This window comes from Rhamphochromis sp. 'chilingali' (genome assembly GCF_963969265.1).
Source record: "Rhamphochromis sp. 'chilingali' genome assembly, chromosome: 5".
Lineage (NCBI taxonomy): Eukaryota > Metazoa > Chordata > Actinopteri > Cichliformes > Cichlidae > Rhamphochromis > Rhamphochromis sp. 'chilingali'.
Window position 1 is genome coordinate 17,608,536 of NC_137932.1, and position 15,534 is coordinate 17,624,069.

The 15,534-nt window shown below is 40.3% G+C and overlaps 1 protein-coding gene across 1 annotated transcript in view; it reads right to left on the bottom strand.

Moving 5' to 3' along the window:
- ryr3 (ryanodine receptor 3) overlaps positions 1–15,534 on the bottom strand; it is a gene marked incomplete at its 5' end in the record, with an annotated part of 113,328 nt that overhangs the window by 60,486 nt on the left and 37,308 nt on the right. Inside the window, 11 exon segments of the mRNA XM_080882259.1 lie at positions 1,753–1,857; positions 2,366–2,582; positions 3,028–3,220; positions 5,201–5,442; positions 5,568–5,701; positions 6,796–6,914; positions 8,053–8,148; positions 10,824–10,959; positions 11,285–11,465; positions 11,578–11,699; positions 14,066–14,230. Coding sequence (XP_080738385.1) covers positions 1,753–1,857; positions 2,366–2,582; positions 3,028–3,220; positions 5,201–5,442; positions 5,568–5,701; positions 6,796–6,914; positions 8,053–8,148; positions 10,824–10,959; positions 11,285–11,465; positions 11,578–11,699; positions 14,066–14,230 — 1,710 coding nt within the window.

Consider the following 15,534-nt stretch of genomic DNA (forward strand, 5'->3'; position numbering starts at 1 on the left):
AGAATTCAGAAAATAAAAAGTAGACCGCAGCTGAATTTATCTGCAGTTGTTGCTCAGAGATGCAAATTTTGTTTGTTTTTCTCTGCCTAATTCGGGCCTCAGGTGTTGATTTTTTTCTTTCCTTTTTTAAATAAAGTGAGATAAGCCCAGTTCAGAGAATAGACTCGCAGTAGCTCGGCTATCTGTGAGAGTGGATGGGAGGAAATTTACAGCTGCACTCAGACTCTCAATAAGACGCTGCCAGTGACTCCTCCTGATAATGCACTCTGCTGCTGACAGCAGTTAAATAGAAATGAAGTGCACACGGGGTATGAAAAAAAACACAGTAAACCAATACACAAAGATACAAAGCAATGATGCTGCATTCAACTTTATTATTACTGAATCTTCTGTTTGTCCAGAGAGTCTCGGGTTGTGTGCAATGTCACTCTGAGCTCCCTGAGCTTGTTACAGCAAAATGAAAACATTAAGCAGCTGCTTGGACCTAAAGATTGTCCCTAAAACTATAGGACCTCGGCTAACCCCAAATGAAGCTTTCTCCCAGTCTTAATTAATCTGAATGTCATACTCTTGGAAGGTGAGACGCTCATTAAGTTTGTTAAATGGCCGCTGTTGCGATGACAGTCTCGGTGGGGAAATGATTCTGTGATAACCACACTACAGTACAAAAGAGGCAGCATGTGTGATCAGACTTCTAACAAGCTGTTCCACAGTAAACAGGAGTGACTGACAGGAAAATGATGAGAGAATGATAGAGGAAAGCAGTGCAGACAGGAATGATTAAAATGTCTTTAGATACAGAGGACTTCAACTATAGTTACACTGAGCAATTTAGAGATTGACAAACAAGCTCAGTAACATAAAATTAGATACTCTGCATGAGTTGATTTGGCACCGTGTCAAATAAAGGATTTTTTTTATTGCTTGTTGGAGTTTTTCTAACATTGATGAACTTTATTACAGATTTGCTTTTTTGAGGTTAAGCTTGAATCTTGCATCGCTCTATTTTAAGTTTTTGTTGTTTGCTTTTTGTTAAGTTTTGGATAAAACATGTTATTTATTTTCAACCTTTCATTTAAAGCAGTGAATAAATTTTGCTCCCAGTTTAATCAATTAATGGCACATTTAATTAATTATTTAATGATGTATTTCATAATTCTGGCACTTATGGCCCTCCACAGTTTTCATTATTCACAAGCGTATTATGTGTAATACTTTCTTGGGAGAGATCAAGTGTTGCCATACAGCTGAAACCCTCCTCCTTTCTATGAAAATAAGCACCTCTATGTTACAGGCAAATTAGAGAAATTTGAATGCAATGCAAATATTGCATGGATCCAATCCACTTTATCTATGTTCTTATGTCTTACAAACACTCATACTTTCTGAAGCAGTGAGATCTTCAGACGCCATTGCTGACATATTGCTGCCTATAAAGGAACAAGCCCTGAAACGTTCTTCATAAAAAGAAAGTTTTTTGGATTTCTCGACACACTCTGAAGCTCGACACATTACGTCCCATCACTAGTGAGTAAGGTTTACTCAGTTGTAAGCTTAACAATTTTTCGTGAGTGTCATTTTCTCCCTCTAGCTATATATATGTTAACAGGCCATTATACCTGCAGTCAGGGACTGAAATCTTCAAATTAATGAGCCATTAACGAGCATTTCAATTTTGACCACTTGAGTTGACCTTTATCAGTGTTTCCAGACATACCAGATAAATATATTCCAGATGAATCACAGGTTTACCTTGCCATAAGTCCAGCCCAGTTCAATCTTGTTCATCCCCCACAGTTCGTGAATGTTTTCTGCCAGCTTGTCCCGGATGTTCTCCAAGTGAGGGGGAAGAACAATCTGCAGAGAGAAGGGGAACAGATGGTACAGTTGGATTCAAAAAGATGCTGGACAAAAAAAAAAAAAAAAAAAAAAAAAAAGGCTGACGAATGAAAACCGTTCTTCCTCATGTCTATGCAATTGTTAGATCCCTAGGGGTTATGCCAAGTTTCCTACCCTTTTGTTACACTGAGGTAGAAAGTCAGCACCTATTTTCCATTTGTACTTCAGAGCCACTTCTGCAGCACTGAATGTTAAATTACAGGTGCGTAACACAAAATGAATTCCCTGAAACCGCTGCAGGCCTAGTAGACAGCTTTGTCTTCTTTTTAAACAGCACTCAAACAAGAAGGAGCAGACGAGAAACAGCAGCAATCATGTACCCATCATGGACATTTTATAGCACACTTTTTAGAACCAGAGCAAACCAACCAAAAGAACTAGAATATAATTTTACTGTATATTCAACACAAGCGTTCACACCGCTGCTTTTAATTTCCTTGGGTGTAACATCACTTTAACATCTCACCTGACTGGTGTCAACAGGGGTGGGAATAAAGGAGGCCTGAGAGAGGAACTGGGTGGTTCCCAGCAGATCACGGACCCCATCGTGGTCCCTCTTGTACTCCTTCACAGGCTCTACATGCATCTTCTCTTTGGGCAACAGTGCTTCATAACACGGAGAGTAACCGGCAGGTGGCAAGAACTTGAAATCTCCATGGCGACCGCCCAGCAGGAACCGGACCCTGTGATGATGACAGTAAAAGGCAGTAAATAACTTCAGCTAACATCCGTCTACATCTCTGGCATTACATAATATCAGGCTTGCAGTAGAGACTTAAATGTTCTTCTTTGGTTATTTTTATTTTTTTATTTCATTGTTTGCTGGTATGCTGTTGGGATAAAATGTAAGATAAAGCATAACACATCACATAAATTCAAACCAAATATAACTTCATTTGATAGGAAAACATTTTAAGAAATGGTTTCAGGTTTATTTTTCCCCTTTTGGTATGACCTGTTCTGTCTCATTAAGATAAAAATTAAGATACCAGGAAGCTGCAGCACAGTAACAAAATTACTTTATTTTGGTGCTATGCCATTGGTTTTTGTGTGAACCTACAAAAGTTCATAAGGTGCAAATTCATCAAGAGCCTCAGCAAAAACACAATTATAAATGCAGAGCCTTACTTTACACCTGCAGAGAAACTGACTACAGGGAAGAAGAACCGGTCTGTGTTGAAGTCCTCGAACATGCCCTGGACAGGCTGCCCGTTGATCCTGAAGGACATACTGGGAGCTCCCAAATCCAGACAGCAGCTGACCACATCGTCTGAGTTCAGCAGGTGCTGGTTAATGGAGGCCACGGCCCTTGGGATTCGGCCTAGACAACAGTGTGCAGAGACAGATAGGGAGGATGGATGGCTGTTACAGCTGCAAAGTCATTGCAAATGTAGGGCAGGATGATGGGCAAGGAGAAGAGAAGTGAGCAGAGAGGTTGGGAGTTGGGTGGTGAGTGCTTTAACAAGAATGTCATGAAATGGATGAGGGGAGGTGATGGGTCTTTTAGCAGATTTAGAAGGGAAGTGAGGTGAAATAGTTTTTATGCTGTTAGGCTGAGATTGGAAAAGAGAGGGACTAAGAGACTTATACCCCTGAAGCACCAAGAGGACAAAGATATGGACTCAAACTACTGACTGGTTCCTTCTTCTTATGCAGAAAGAAAAAAAAAAAAAAACTGCAATCAGCTGGCGCTTTCCGTTTGAATGCAAACTGAATATGTACGGCATGCATATCAAAATCATTCGAGACGTTGCAAGGCTTTTCAGAAGATGTAAAAGAGAAGTCTAACAGGTAAAGGTTGGAAAGTGGAATTTTATATCAGTGTCCCAAAGATGAAAAAGCAAAGTAAAGAGGGAACAGCAGGCTCCTGCATTATTCACAAAAGGTTCTGTCAGGGCAAAGTCCTTCAATAACCCTTTTTTAATTCCACAAACTTGGAGTTACCTAACTGCAGTAGTGCAGAGTAGCATGGAACAAATTTAAAAGTTTATATTATATAAAGACGAGATAACAGAGCAAGTTAAAAGCTAGACTGTGCTTTTTCCAGCTTTCCAGGGCCATCAAATTTGCCTTTTTGCAGTAAGACTGTCTTTGACTGCGCATGGTTCCTAGTAATTACACGACACATGGACAGAATAAGGCCAATGGGCCAGAACCAGACCGCTAATCATCTCAGTCCGAACCACAAGATCTTAAAAGAAAAATGAAATAAACAAAATAACATGATTCAGACAAAGATCTCTGAAGTTTCTCAATGTGGTTGACTTCACTGAGTCTGTAGCATTACTTCATTGAATTCTAGTGCTGTTAGTTTCATTAGTGACTCTAGTGACAGGGAGTAGTGCAGGGGTAGGCAACTCCAGACCTCGAGTGCCGGTAATGAACTAATCATTTGATTCAGGTGTGTTGACCCAGAGTCATATCTAAAACTAGCAGGACACTGGCCCTCGAAGCCTGGAGTTGCCCACCCTGGTGTAGTGCCTACCAAAAAAACTGCTTAAATGTAGACTCATTAAAATGTTAATTTAAGTGGGGTTTTTTTTTATGTTTTCATGTAATACTTTCATTGTTGGAGGCAAGCTGTAAAAACATTACCTTGTAATTACTGTATCATTTCCTCTTAGTTTGATGTTTAGGGGAAAGGGGTTGGGGGAAAATATGTTGGGTAAATATAGAGTTTACAAGTTATAAACTCTGTATTCAACACACCTTGTTTTGAACTGAGGACACAAGAGTCAGTCATGTGATATCTCTTTTATGGCATGTGTGATGTCTGAAAGAAGACACTGCCTAGCAGTTTCCAGGAAAAGAATAGAACCAGACAATGGAAACCCAATCAGTGATAATGGCTATCTGGTTACTCAATTTCACAGTTCCACAGACCTACACAACAACATCATTCTTGTTTTGTATTTATAGTTAACCACTGCACAGATTCAGCCTCTCTTCAGCTTCAGTATGATAGCTTTTCTGTCAGGAGGTCATCAGTTATCCAAGATGCACTGTTGGTTTTTGTCCATTATGACACACTACGTGAGATAAAAACCTTTTTTGTGCATACTGCCTATTTTCATTCTCAAACTGATGTGATACCTTGACTCACTATGAATCATCCAGATCAGTGCATAAACTGTTTGTTGTCAGGTAGATTAAACGTAGGATAAAAACAGCATTGAACCTTAAGATTGTATGCATCTAGACTAAATATACATTATCTCTATATTTTCTTACATACATGGGTTTTGAATTTCAACCACATATGAGATCTACCAGCAGTGAAATATTAAATTAAGATGCTCACCTGACCAGAGATGCAGTCCATCAAAGCTGTAAGAGTACAGGTCATCTCCAACACCATTGCCTCCCCACCCTTCTCCTCCACCAGGGTATGGAGCATATCCTTTAGTGTTGGCCCAGCCTACCCTCAGGTGGGTCGGCTCATTGGTTACAAAGTGGTCCACTTGGTCAATGACCAGCTCATAATACCACTTCTTATACTGAGCTGAACCTTCAGCTATGCCCAGGAAGATATTTGGTCTCATACTGGAAATGAAAACAGGGAAAGTCAACACTGGATTGAAATCGTCACTCCAAATTTCCACTCTTTAATCAGCTGTGTATACTGGGGCTACTGGATCCAGCAGCGGTGCAATACTTTAATTCTCTACCTCTGAACATCATTGACCAATCGAGTCTGAAGCAGCAGGTCCCTATTGGGAAGGAGGTTGTCACAGATCAGATTCTGATTGGTTCTCACTGCCACTCCATTGCATACACAGAGGGAACAAAGGACATCCAGGATCTGACAGAGAAAAAGACACTTGTGTCAGACACTTTTTCCTTTTTGTGTGAAAATATGTCACACATCCACAATGTGTCAGCGTTTCACATGCTCCGAGAGGAAATGATTAGTTATTCAGACAGATTCTCTGCAAGCTGTGATGCTTGGAGCACATTCACAGTGCGCAAGAGGGCCTTCAAGCAGAACTATCGTCCTCCACCTGCCATTCATGATCAGCAACTGCTGTTTACAAGAAAGCTCTTTGATGTCTTCTAACAAGTGACAGTGTAAATATTAGGAAACTGACATTTAAACACTGTATACACATCACTCGGCTGGAACAAATGAAACCATGATAAAGATTTTAGTACAGTTTTTAAAACCCAGTTTGACAGCTTAATTTTTTTTAACAGTTGTTGAGGCTTTATAATCCAATTAAATGTCTTTAGTGTTTAGTGTTTGTGTTTAAAAAAAAAAACAGAGCAACTGGCACCAAAGTTGATCCCAATTTGGACTAGACCACAACGAGGAAAGATGTCTCCCACCTCTGCCCGCAAAGGACCAACCAACAGCCAAAATGTGACAACGACTGAGCCAGTTGTGTTTTTGCACTGACACAGTGGAGTATTTTTCTTAGCCAAGTGTTTTCATGATGCAAATTCGAACAGCATTTGTTGATTGCTCTGAGAAAAACCAGAGACAATGATTGTGTTGGCACTTCCGGATTGACCCATTAAAGAAGCAGTAGCTGTAGAAATATAAACTTATCATGTAAAAACCTTATATAGGGGAAATCAAACCACACTTCTGCATTTTTAGTGGTGATTGATGATTCTATGTATGCATTGGCAATCCTAACTCAACTCTGACTTCAAGAAATCCTCTGCCAAGGCATAAAACCAAAGCAGTCTGTCTGTCTACCAGCAAGAGCATTGTGAAAACTGCCAAGGTGAATTGTCTATACTTCACGAGGAGCATGGACAAAGGAAGAACCTGTGAAATGTTTGGTGTGAAGCCAGGTTGTTTTCTCTAAAATTAGAAGATATGGCACTAGACTGGCATTGGCACAAAAAGCTCCTTTCTTGTACCTTTTCTAGTCTAATATTTCTGCTTACCTTGTGGTTGCGTCCATGCTTGTAGAGCAGAGAGACGATGGATTTAATGTGACCTTTCTGGATAATGTTCAGAGCTTCTGGGCTTTCTACCAAGATACAGTGGAGGACTTCCAGAATACCTATAGAGTTACACAAAATGTTTGTCATTTAACAAAAGAAACATTTAGACCACATCCCAACATTGATTAGCTAGGGATGGGTACCAGTATCTGACACAAACTGTAGTAACCAGACCGAAAAGCAGTGCACATTTCAGTGCTTTATTTCGGTGCTTTTTTTCTCTGAGATGTCATACACTTTGGATTCTAGCCAATCATTTTACCTTTCTGAGGATAGTAGGCGGGTCCAGGTACGTACGTTCTTTTAGAGCAGAGCTACAGATTAAAAACGCCCAAGGCGAAGCGGTCAAAAGTCTGGCTGTACTTCACAGCAAAAGATGCAAACCCAGCAGCAACAAGTGCTTTAAGGTGATACTGTGCAAAGGAGGTAACACCTCGAATCTGATGAAACACCTGGCGACGCATAGCGTTTTTTTAAAAGCCTAGAAATGCGCCGTATTTGATAGCTTGCTGCAAGACCTCACACCCTGCACATCTACTGCGGGTGTGGTGCCTGTTATCGGACCAGGAGTTAGCAACATGAACCCGAAGAGGAGAGTCCTGGCCCCTAGCCCTGCCAGTGTAGCAGAAATGATGACGGATGATGATGCAGCAGCAGCCGTTCTTCTCTGCGTGAGTAGCTTAATGTTGTTCGTGTGTAATTTACGTTCAGTAGGCTAACCACGTTATTACATTAATGCATGTAAGGTGAACTAGCAAACACCGTCGTAGTTACATGCGGCTGTCTTCTTGTTTGATGGTAGATACTCCCTTCACCCTGGCCAAAAAGGCTAAAATGCCCAAAGAAAAAGTGGAAAACAGCTGAGAGGTTTTAGGACAAAGTTTGTGTTTTTCCATTGTTTAAGCACTGCTTCCAGCCAAGAGTGATACCATATATGCCCTATAGCTGCAGAGAAGACCAACATTGTTATCTTTTTACAAAAAAACCAGCTAAACATGAGAGGTTTTTGGACAAAGTTTGTGTTCTTCATTCTTTAAGCACCGGTTCGAGCACCGTTTGAGCACCGGCACCGTTTCAAAAGTACCGGTTTGGCACCGGTAATAGCACATTTTTGTCCTTTGCGCCTATCAAAAATCTTTAATCGTTTTAGTTTTTTTTCCTCTCCTCAATTTTTCCACTGAAAGTTTCTCATCATACCTGATGAAGACTCCAGTCTTTCCAGTTTGCTGACCAACCAGTCCAATTTTCGGGAAAACTGGGTACAGTTGTTCCGGTTTCCACGAATCAGTGCAGCTTAACAAACAACAAAGATTTCAAAAATAAAATATTAATATTATAAAAGTGCATTCCAGCAGCAGAATATCAGGTGAGTGGATACTGCAAACAATTTGACTTTGACTAATGAATAAGCGTCAGGTTTTCCTGATATGACATATGTGCATATGAAAACTCATTAAATCTGAATAGAAAATACATGAGAAAAATTGTAAAGGCACTATTAAACCAAGACCTCTATCCCCCATAAAAAGTTGAGGTGTATTCTCTTGTACCATCCTCTACACCGGTGGGTGACATTAAGAAGCCTCTTTATCAATATACTGTCTCATTTCTCACCATTTAGATTCTGGGACAGCAGACGGATAATGTCTGTGAAACACTTTAACAGCACTCTGTGCCGAAGGAATACTGATGGGTGTCTAATCTCCTTTAATTCTGCGCTCTCAGCCAAGCTATAGTTCAAAATGAACACATGGCTAGATCCACAGTTTGAGTCAAGGGCAAGGATATTCACTGTGACTGATGTGAATGTAAAATTCAAAGGTCAAAGACAGGCAGGAGAACCTGGGGCTGCACAGACTACAGGCTTTAAACCATGGTTACATAATCATACAGTGTATTAAGATATACTGTAATATTGCTAAGGCTTTAATGAAGACATCAATTTAAAGTGAAACGATTTGTCCCACTGAGTCCAAGAACAATTTTATCTCATTAAAGAAATAAATAACAAACAAGGAAAAAAGTAGATTGTTCAGTCAGAAAATAAATGTGACAAAGCAGCCATATTTATTTTATTAATGTGTTTATCCATTTTAATATTATTCAGTTTTTGCACACAGGACATTAGAATGTGTGCCTCCTTCAAGACATCTGGAGAGCTAATCACGAAGACTGCTTCAAGAGTAGAAGGCTGTGTTAAAGAATAAAAGCGGTCACACCAAATATTGCATTTCAAGCTCATTAGAATTGCACAAACTCTGTTTTTCCCCTAAATAATGTATTTCCACATATTTTTAGACATGTTTCAATAAGCTGCTATACCCATTTCCTAGCAAAATATAAAAAAGAGGAGTGAATCAAGAAATGTGCATAATTACTGTACATCTTGCATCTTGTGTATTATAAATACCCACTAAAGTCTAGAATAATGCAAACCAGCCAATTAGAACATCGTTATTTCAGATGTTAGACTTACATCTGCATTTTTGAATGTAGCTTGGTGTAGACACACAGTAGAGGAGGTTGCACATCTATAACTCTAGGAAAACTGGGCAAACTTTACCTGCTTAAGTTGAGTAATGTCTCCACACTAGTAAAAATCTCTACAACAGGTGGCCATTGTAAATAGTGGTGGGATGTTTTTATGTTTATCTTTAATACACAGCCTGACTTAACTTCTGGGGATCGTGACTTTTTAGGGCTTCCAGCCAGGATATCTGGGTAGCAGAAATGCATGCTAATTTAGCCTCAAATAAGCTAATTAAATTGACATTTTCATCAGATTACAGCTGATGACATGTAGACTTAATTTTTGCAAATGAAATCCCTCTCTTCATACGAGTTTGTAAAGATCATCAATAGTATAATACAGTGAGGCTCATGGAAAATTCCTGCGCGGGGTGATATTGATGTCCATAATCTCATCATTTAACAAGCACACTGCCTACTTGGACAGATAACAGACCAATAAGAGAGAGAAGGTCAGAACAAACAAGGCCCCGACACAATTCATCATGCAAAATCTGCTACGCCATCCTGCCTTCTGCATCCTTGAGGGTGACCTCTCTGTGGGGATGGCTAGAGTGTACTCAGAGGAGTGTATTTGTGGGTTTTGAGCACGTGTGTTTGTGTGTAATGTGAGGAAGTACATGTAGGGGAGGTGGTGATGATTACAAAGGCAGTCAAGGTGAGCCAAGTGGAAGCGGTTGATGGGAAAACTCCAATGACAGGAAAACAAAGTACCCAAGAGAAAGCGGTCTGAAATAAAACTTTTCAGGGTCAGAGCTTTAGCATTCATGGCTCAGTGTGAGGCCCCGAGAGAATCAGATAATGCCAACACCTGCGATGGCTGGCATTTTGTTAACGATGCCATTTTGCCTTCAAATATTCAGCTCGATGCTCTATGATTATATCTACACTGCTTTCAAAACACTCGTGACCTAGATGAAAGCGAAGGCAGACAGTAAGACTGCAGACTGCGTTTACATCTAAATGTCATGTAAGTGCTGTGACCAGCTTTGAACTGCAAATGTTGAACGAAGGAAGGAAGGAAGGAAGGAAGGAAGGAAGGAAAAGAATGACATTAAGTGTCAATTAAATGATGCGACCAGCTGCTAACTCCAGATGTGGAGTGAGAATGTGAACAACAAAAAAAGTGAGGAAGTGAAGACAGAAGGGAGTAGAAAAAAGATAAAATAAAGAAGGTGGGAAGCGAAGGAAAGGAAGGAAAGAAATGAGGCATTAAGGATGATCTAAAAGCTACAATATGGAATACAGGAAATAAGGGGTGGGGGGTTAGTGAGATGAGAAACATAGAAGAGAAGGCAAATTCAGTCAATGAAGACACTGAAGGAAGATAAATACTACACGTCTACCCTGAACCAACAGCTGACAGTGTTTTTAAAAAAAAAAGAAGAAAAAAACAAACGATGTGGATATTTCATGTGATCCATCACTCAACTGTTTACCTAAGAGTTCATAAAGCAGGTTGAGAATGTCCTTCCACGCTGCGCCAGCTTCCTCCCCAGCCACCTCCCCGAAGTGGGCTGCACTGTCGTACAGGTTCATTCGATCAATGCATTTGGACAGAAGACTCAGCATACCCTGAGAAAAATAAAAGATATACACATAATTATTGTGTATTCTTTTACAAGAATTGATAATAACTGAATAGCAAGGAGTTAAACAAATACAGATGATGAAAGATTAATAGGGACTCATTAAAATACATTAAATTTATGTAACCAAAGTCGAAACATACATTCATTTAAGAACCTAAGGTTTTAACCACTTTTTCCCCCCACACACACACAAAAAAAAAACAAAAAAAAAAAAAAACACTTCCTGCATAGCATCATCTAAATGAGAAACATCAGTGTATGAGAGGTTTTCTTTTTGCATAGAAATTAATCACACCACCCACTCTCACCTCCTCTTTGAAGAGGTCCTGACGTTTGATGAGTGAACGGAGAAGACACTGCTTCTCTTCATGCTCCAGCTCAGAATCGGGCTGCTTAAAGTACTCAATCAAATCATTCAGTGTCTGTAGCACCTCTTCAACGTAACCGGCCACTGCTGTAGACTCTCCTGCTGCAATGCTGTCCAAAGCTCTGGGAGGAAAAAAAGGCAGAAAAGACAGAGAGGGTGGATCAATGTGTAACATTTTACAAAAATTTAGTGTGGAGTTTTTGCTAGAAGCAAAGAGGACCCTCCTAGAATTACTTGATGAAGTTGGTAAAGAGGAACGTGGTGTTACGGATGATGCGTGCAGCCCGAGACTCCTCATGTTGACAGCGCTGGAGGATGAGCCCGTCATCCATGTGGCCCTCAGAATGTAGGCAGGCCTAGCAGGACAAACACAGATGTGAATATTAATTTTTTAAACTAGGATGCAACAAGATGCCAGTAACCTGCTGGAAACTTCTGTCCTGTCAGACTTTTGAAAACTAATCTGTGTAATATCTCAAATATTCTAAAATAAAACCTAAAATAAACAGGTGTAAGAACGAAAAGCATATATGTAATCACTTTTTGTGATGTGCCAGTCTTCTATGGCTAGTGAGTTTACAACACCGATGCTCAGTGAAATCTGACTTACTGTAATCAAGCAGCCTAATTAAAAAAGACAGGGGGGGTGGGGGGAGGATTTAAGTGTAAACCCACCACCCGTCACCTCCAACACGTCTGGTGGTTTGGCATGCGGCCAAGGCTGCAAGGTCTGCCTGGCGCCAGCACGACGTGGTATTTGATGTCCCTGGACAAACGCCCGGCGATGAGCAGTGTTTATATGCCACCCTAATCCTTCTGTCTCACCCAGAACTAACTGTCACCCTCCACGTGGCCAATTATCACGTTTAAATGGGTTTCAGCCTCATGTGCACTCTCTGTGTGTCTGCAGAAAAGATGGGAGTGGAGTGTGGGTGACCACATCTGATGTATCCAAGGCTAACATTTTTAATGCATGCTCAATCATCCAGGTAAGGAAATCCCAAAAAAGATGATTCTGTTCATCTGGATGTCGTGTTTTCTATTTTGTCACTCATTCATATGACTTTTTCAGTCTCAGCTGACTGCAGGTTTCCCCAACCTTATAAACAGTACATTTGCATAATGATTGACACTAGCACCATTGACTAACAATGGGCTGTGGGGTCAGTTTCATGATCATAAATATGCATATTGTCATGACCAGTCACAGAGAGTTGGGGAATGGCTCCAATCACAACACTGTAAGATGGTGAAAGATGTGTCCTCCTCGATGGCCTCCTTGACTCACCGCTCAAACCAGCGTTCCTCTCTGTCCAGGATGTGTACCTGCTCATCATTGAAAGAGTCCACTGGCCTATAGGTGTAAATAGACTGCGGATTCCTAGCCTGATCAGTTAGCTCTTCTGGGTTGTGTCATCCGCAAACATTGTTTTCAGTTCCAAAAGAAAAACATTTGACCTGAGTTGGTTGGGTGTTTGGAAGGCCAGCCATATAGCCCACTGCTCTGACTGTGTGTTATTTGCGTATGCACTCATTGGCTTCGAGGAATGGCAGGCATTTATGGTCATGTTGTAAACAGATGGCAGCTATATATGTTGCATATTTGTATCACTACAGTATGTGCTGTGCAATAAATTATTCGTAATTATTCCTGGAGCAGTTGTTTACTCATGCTAACCATAAAAAAAGAAAAAAACAACAACCCCAAAACAGGTGCTTATCCAACCATGCAAAGTGGACAACTGCAACAAACCCAGAGTTTTACTGTCTGTGAGTTACTTCCTAATTTCTCTGTGTAGGTTCTCAGTCATCCACATCATGGTAGTCTGAGGAGCTTAAAAAAAGAAGTTGTTGTACTTTGTGAAGTCCAGTCCCCTTCTTTTCTGCTTAATTTGCACCATTGGAGTAAAGTATCGACTGGCTTATATATTATTAGTTGGAGCAGATGAAGGGGTCAGTAGCAGAAGTGCTCTGCTCAAGAACTTCATTATACTACCTTGATTACTTTAGTGTACAATATGCTGAGATGGAGTATTTTTTCCAATAAAGTCATTTTAGCATAAACACACAGGAAACCTGGGGCCGGTCAGCAGTACTTCTTTTGTTTATTGGTCATGTAAAATATAATCAAGTGACTAACGACAGTACAGTGCGCTGTGCATATGGAGGTTGAAGAGAATTTGGTGCAAACTTATTAAAAGTTTGTCCTTGACCAATAAAAAACAGATTACCTGGCTATTTTCATAGCAGTTATTTTGACATTCAGCATGAAGAGAGATGTAATAATTAATATTTGTTATGGTCATGTTCAATTCAGGTGGGCATAGCTGCTGGTGTTGCACTTAATGGAATGGGACCATAATTACCTGTATCTTAAATATACACTGTAATTATACCCTATGAAGGGTCTGAATAAGTGTGAAGAAGATCTATTCAGCTTCTAATTTGATTCATCTAAATAAACATAAACAACGTGTATTTTATGTATTGTTTTGCTGTGACAGTCCTGCAGGGACAGAGCCCTGGTCAATTTATTTTCATCAAACAGGCAAAATTAAACTGTTCATTGAATGGTCCCATCTACATCCCAGCTACATTAGTAAAAGTTACTGCAAAGTCTATTGATGCATACTCAATCATCTAGGTAAGAAAATCCCAGAAGGCTGATTTTATTCAAGTCCAAATCCAAGTTTTAAAAGAAAGAAAAAAAAAATGCATTTACCCTTCTTTTTAGGGGACCAAGACGAGATGATTTGGCATCTGGCGCCTGGTAGGACAGCCACAGTCCTGTTGCCACATGCATGATGAAGCACACAGAGTCTCCGTACTTGATCTCTGGCACGCCCATGCCATCAATGTCCCTCTTTGGGCCAGTATCTCCCTTTTCCTGTAGCAGGAACATACACAGATTAGCAAAGAGACTCAGACAGAAATAAAATCACTCACACACACACACACACACACACACACACACACACACACACTCACGGGCATGCATATATATAAGCCTGGAAATGTGACAAATGAAGATGTATTGTGATTAGATGGTAATCAGAGATGCCGATTGCGGAGAATGCATTCATTGGCCTGCCAGGAGGTTGCTGCCAGCCTCATTAGCTCTGCTACATTTCTGGCACAGCAGAGATGGAGCGATGCCACTGATTGCAGTCGACAGCAAGTAGCGAGAAACATATTAAAGCCAATGTTCAACATGGCGAAGCTTTGACCTTTCCAGATACAGGAAATAGCAGGCGCAGGGGGTGTGGATAAGGGATGGAGAATAAGAGGGTTATTAAACAATCTATATTCTTCTAAAGAAACATGAGTTCTAAGTAAGAGCAATGTTTTGCTGCATTGCCAGGAGTACGATAGAAAAAGACTTTGAAGTGATGTGAGTCAGAGAGATTTTTACACTGCATCCACTGGGGATAAAGGGATATCCATGGGAACAAATGGAGCTCTGTGAAGGTGACTCAGTGTGCACTTTATGTGGTTGTAGCGATTTTAACAAAGGATAATAATTTTGGATTGTTCACATATAAAAACAGTAAATCCCCCCCCCCCCCCCCCCCCAAAAAAAGGCTGGATCTCTTCAGGTAAGGGAGGTTCAGCACAAAAATACATCTAAATTTAGTCTTTTCTCCTATTGGGTGTGGTTAAAAAAAAAAAAAAAAAAAAAATCACAGCTCAACAGAAAGAAAAAATACACAACCTGTAGTTTTATCACACTCCTGTGCTACCTTCTACTGCACAACTTACACAACAGTGTGTACCAAATTCATGGGAATAAATAAAAGACTTTCCATTACTGTTTCAAGTAAACCGTGTGCTCCTCTCTCGTGGTAATATCCAGCGTCAAGTCATTATTTTTGGACTACATGCTATCAAATGAGAGCCGCACAAACCCTCAGAGTTCAACAGAGTGAGAGTGGGAGAAAAATGGATGTGCAACTGCAGGAAAGAAATGACTAAAGGCAAATAAGAGATTACAAAGTATGTATCTAAAAGAAAAACACTATCAGTGCATCATAATTATTTTTAATATTGCAGCGGTGAGGGTGAATTTATTTTTTCTCCCTAATTGAAAACAGCTACAGTATATGCAAACCAGCTGCAATTGCACATGGACAACATGACTGCCTGCTCCAACGTTTACAGTGTTGTCAACTCAGCAGCTATGAAAAGGTTATT